A 4,950-nucleotide genomic window follows, 5' to 3' on the forward strand; every position below is an offset into this window, starting at 1 on the left:
ACAGTCCTCCTCCACCTTTTCAAACAGTCCCCTCCTCCACCTTTTCAAACAGTCCTCCTCCACCTTTTCAAACAGTCCCCTTCCTCCACCTTTTCAAACAGTCCCCTCCTCCACTTTTTCAAACAGTCCCCTCCTCCACCTTTTCAAACAGTCCCCTACTCCACCTTTTCAAACACCCGCCTCCTCCACTTTTTCAAACACCCCCCTCCTCCACCTTTTCAAACAGTCCCCCTCCTCCACTTTTTCAAACAGTCCCCTCCTCCACCTTTTCAAACAGTCCTCCTCCACCTTTTCAAACACCCCCCTCCTCCACCTTTTCAAACAGTCCCCCTCCTCCACTTTTTCAAACAGTCCCCTCCTCCACCTTTTCAAACAGTCCTCCTCCACCTTTTCAAACAGTCCTCCTCCTCCACCTTTTCAAACAGTCCTCCTCCACCTTTTCAAACAGTACCCTCCTCCACCTTTTCAAACAGTCCTCCTCCATCTTTTCAAACAGTCCCCTCCTCCACCTTTTCAAACACCCCCCCTCCTCCACCTTTTCAAACAGTCCTCCTCCACCTTTTCAAACAGTCTTCCTCCACCTTTTCAAACAGTCCTCCTCCACCTTTTCAAACAGTCCCCTCCTCCACCTTTTCAAACACCCCCCCTCCTCCACCTTTTCAAACAGTCCCCTCCTCCACCTTTTCAAACAGTCCTCCTCCACCTTTTCAAACAGTCCCCCTCCTCCACCTTTTCAAACAGTCCTCCTCCACCTTTTCAAATAGTCCCCTCCACCTTTTCAAACAGTCCCCTCCTCCACCTTTTCAAACAGTCCTCCTCCACCTTTTCAAACACCCCCCTCCTCCACCTTTTCAAACAGTCCCCTCCTCCACCTTTTCAAACACCCCCCTCCTCCACCTCTCTCAAAATGCTCTGTTTTGGTGTGTGTGTCTCTTTAAATGTAATGACTCCCCCCCCCCTGAGTTTTCCCCGTAGACATCTGCACACACGTGAACCTGCACAAAAGTTTTGTTCTAGTCTGGGGGTGGAGTCCATGGGTGAAGATACCAGGGGAGGGGTTAACCAGAATCCCACTGTGACATCACAAGGAGAGCACATTAGAAACAGAGCTTCTCTGTGTTGTAAGACTTATGCAGACCACAAACAAAGGACTGGATGGTTTATTTCACACGTTGTGGGTCAGTAGACTCTCAGGTTACCCACATATATGTTCACAAACACTGAAGAAGAGGATTTTTAATGATATGTCCCCTTTAAAGTATTTCTGATTCTGACCCGCTCAGATACTGCTTTTATTCTGAAGGATTCTTCCAACGGAAATAGCACTTGCGCTGTTTCCGCTGTGTCGGTGCGCTTGACGTCAGCTGGTGTGCAGGCAGAGGGAGGCTTCTGCTGAATTCAGGGAACAGAAATGGACAGTCAAGGGAGAAAAGTGGTGGTTTGTGACAACGGAACAGGGGTAAGTCGTGACTGTGGACGACACGGCTGAGTGTCAGCCCGCGTCGCTCTCTGAACCCCGGATGTTTAGTTTGACAAAGGAAACGAATGGAAGTGTAGAAACAGGAAGTAAGAGGATGCTAACAGGCTAACGCGTTAGCTTGCCTCGGTGGGTTGAGGCAGGAATGTGTCTGTCAGCTGGATTCAGCTCATTCATGAAAATGTGCAGCAGAGCTTCTGCAAAGTTTAAATGAACACCCTGACGGTCTCTTCCGGTCTCATCCGGGTTTTAAAGTCTCCACGGAGGGGTCTGTGTGAGGGTCTCTACCCCCTCCTGCAGCAGAGCAGCACACACACACACACACACACACACACACACACACACACACACACACACACACACACACACACACACACACACACACACTGCATGTGTTTATATGTATTATGTTATCGTCATTATTGTAACGTTTGATGAATCCGTCTACACCAGGAAAAGCCAAGTGAACCAGTGCGCATGCGCGAGGCTTTGATTGAGGAAGTAGAGACAGTTCTTCCATGTAAGGAAACTTGCTCTGAGCAGTCTGCATGAACCCTGACTAACAGGAAGTAGGTTCAGCTCTGCTTTAACAAAGGCTGTCACCACACGGGTTCTGTGACCATGGAAGAGTTCTGAAGCTGAAAACATGAATATAATAAAAGAGTGAAGAAGAGGAGGGAGTCCATCAGATACACACAGTCCTGCTCACTGTCTGCGCTGTACAGAGGACCATTAGAGACAGACATGAGGATTAAATAACTAGAGGAGGAATGTAGGACCGATCAGTGAGATGATAAAGGTATCTTACTATCTGATCAGACATTAAGGAAACATGTTGAAGTGCTGGCTTCTGTGCTGGACTCTAGAGAGGAGGGGGGAGACAGCTCTCTACAATGTTTAGAATTTAGACTGCAGTACCCATATTAAACACTAGGGGGTCAGTTACATTCTGCTCCTTTAAAGTCACATTTTTTTCCAGTATGAATATCGTTACGTCTGTACTAGTATCATATTGTGATTTAAAGGTCTGGTATCCTGACACAACCTCAGCAAGTATTAATAAAATACATTTATTGTCCCCGTCTGGTCGTGTCGCGCCTCTCTCGGCACCAAGCCGTCAGAGAGACAAACGTTTAATAGTTCTGACACAGAGTCCGTCTCTCTCCAAAGACCACCTCACTTAAACTCTTTACATCTTTCTACAAACACGTCTTGTAATTAATCCTGTTATCTAAATGTTATAAATGTTATAAATCCTTGTTTTTTAATTCCACCGTAGTTTGTGAAGTGCGGCTATGCAGGATCCAACTTCCCCGAGCACATTTTCCCGGCGCTGGTCGGCCGGCCGATCATCCGCTCCACAGCTAAAGTTGGCAACATTGAAATCAAGGTAAGCTTCTTTTTTTTCTTTTGTCATGATGTGTCGCGCTGCTCCTCCAACGGCTGCACTCAGATAATAATAATAATAATAATAATAAATTAGATTTAGTGCTTTTCTAAATTCTCAAAGACACTTTGACAGGAAACAACAAAACGTCTTAACGAGTGTCTTAGCGTGTCTCAGCGAGTGTCTTAGCGAGTGTCTCAGCGAGTGTCTCAACGAGTGTCTTAGTGAGTGTCTCAGCGAGTGTCTTAACGAGTGTCTTAGCGAGTGTCTCAGCGAGTGTCTTAACGAGTGTCTTAGCGAGTGTCTTAACGAGTGTCTTAGTGAGTGTCTCAGCGAGTGTCTCAACGAGTGTCTTAGCGAGTGTCTTAGTGAGTGTCTCAGCGAGTGTCTTAGTGAGTGTCTCAGCGAGTGTCTCAACGAGTGTCTTAGTGAGTGTCTCAGCGAGTGTCTTAACGAGTGTCTTAGCGAGTGTCTCAACGAGTGTCTTAGCGAGTGTCTCAGCGAGTGTCTTAACGAGTGTCTTAGCGAGTGTCTTAACGAGTGTCTTAGTGAGTGTCTCAGCGAGTGTCTCAACGAGTGTCTTAGCGAGTGTCTTAGTGAGTGTCTCAGCGAGTGTCTTAGTGAGTGTCTCAGCGAGTGTCTCAACGAGTGTCTTAGTGAGTGTCTCAGCGAGTGTCTTAACGAGTGTCTTAGTGAGTGTCTCAGCGAGTGTCTCAACGAGTGTCTTAGTGAGTGTCTCAGCGAGTGTCTTAACGAGTGTCTTAGTGAGTGTCTCAGCGAGTGTCTTAACGAGTGTCTTAGTGAGTGTCTCAGCGAGTGTCTTAACGAGTGTCTTAGCGAGTGTCTCAGCGAGTGTCTCAACGAGTGTCTTAGTGAGTGTCTCAGCGAGTGTCTCAACGAGTGTCTTAGTGAGTGTCTCAGCGAGTGTCTTAACGAGTGTCTTAGTGAGTGTCTCAGCGAGTGTCTCAACGAGTGTCTTAGTGAGTGTCTCAGCGAGTGTCTTAACGAGTGTCTTAGTGAGTGTCTCAGCGAGTGTCTCAGCGAGTGTCTCAGCGAGTGTCTCAGCGAGTGTCTCAACGAGTGTCTCAGCGAGTGTCTCAGCGAGTGTCTCAGCGAGTGTCTCAACGAGTGTCTCAGCGAGTGTCTCAGCGAGTGTCTTAGCGAGTGTCTCAGCAAGTGTCTCAACGAGTATTTTAGTGTGTCTTAGCGAGTGTCTTAGCGAGTGTCTCAGCAAGTGTCTCAACGAGTATCTTAGTGTGTCTTAGCGAGTGTCTCAGCGAGTGTCTCAACGAGTGTCTCAGCGAGTGTCTTAGTGAGTGTCTTAGCGAGTGTCTCAGCGAGTGTCTTAGTGAGTGTCTTAGCGAGTGTCTCAGCAAGTGTCTCAACGAGTATCTTAGTGTGTCTTAGCGAGTGTCTTAGCGAGTGTCTCAGCAAGTGTCTCAACGAGTATCTTAGTGTGTCTTAGCGAGTGTCTTAGCGAGTGTCTCAACGAGTATCTTAGTGTGTCTCAGCGAGTGTCTCAACGAGTATCTTAGCGTGTCTTAGCGAGTGACTTGGCGAGTGTCTTAACAAGTGTCTCAGCGAGTGTCTCAGCAAGTGTCTCAACGAGTATCTTAGTGTGTCTTAGCGAGTGTCTTAGTGAGTGTCTCATTTCAGTCTCAGTAGACTTCTTATGAGCCACGTTTACAAACTATGAGGCCTGAAATGTTTGTCCTCGTTCATCCTGACGAGATGTCTCCCCATTAGTAGATTCTTTTCACTCATCACAGTCCAGGCCTCGTCCCCTTTTTTAACAATATGAGATGACTGTGAGGGGCAGTCCTCCTGAAACTCTCTGAAACCTTTTTAACATCATGAGATGACTGTGAGGGGCAGTCCTCCTGAAACTCTCTGAAATTTTTCATGTGTGAAAATAAAAAAGACAGTAGAGAAATAATTTGGTAAACTAGCGGCTGAGATAAAAAAAACATCTGCTGGTCCAAAGTGTGCCCCTCAGTCTGATGACCTGTGACCTCCTGCAGGACCTGATGGTGGGGGACGAGGCCAGCGAGCTGCGCTCCATGCTGGAGGTGAACTACCCCATGGA

General features: G+C 47.4%; 1 protein-coding gene across 1 annotated transcript in view; it reads left to right on the plus strand.

The window, feature by feature from the left end:
• Nucleotides 1-1,319: 1,319 nt before the first annotated feature.
• LOC110002110 (actin-related protein 2-B) overlaps nt 1,320-4,950 on the plus strand; it is a 9,508-nt gene continuing 5,877 nt past the window's right edge. Inside the window, exons 1-3 of the mRNA XM_020657755.3 lie at nt 1,320-1,459; nt 2,757-2,867; nt 4,886-4,950. The exon at nt 4,886-4,950 is cut by the window's right edge and continues 151 nt beyond it. Of these exons, the coding sequence (XP_020513411.1) occupies nt 1,412-1,459; nt 2,757-2,867; nt 4,886-4,950 (224 nt within the window). The 5' untranslated portion in view covers nt 1,320-1,411. The remainder of the gene's footprint in view (nt 1,460-2,756; nt 2,868-4,885) is intronic.

This window comes from Labrus bergylta, chromosome 1 (genome assembly GCF_963930695.1).
Source record: "Labrus bergylta chromosome 1, fLabBer1.1, whole genome shotgun sequence".
NCBI classification, from domain to species: domain Eukaryota; kingdom Metazoa; phylum Chordata; class Actinopteri; order Labriformes; family Labridae; genus Labrus; species Labrus bergylta.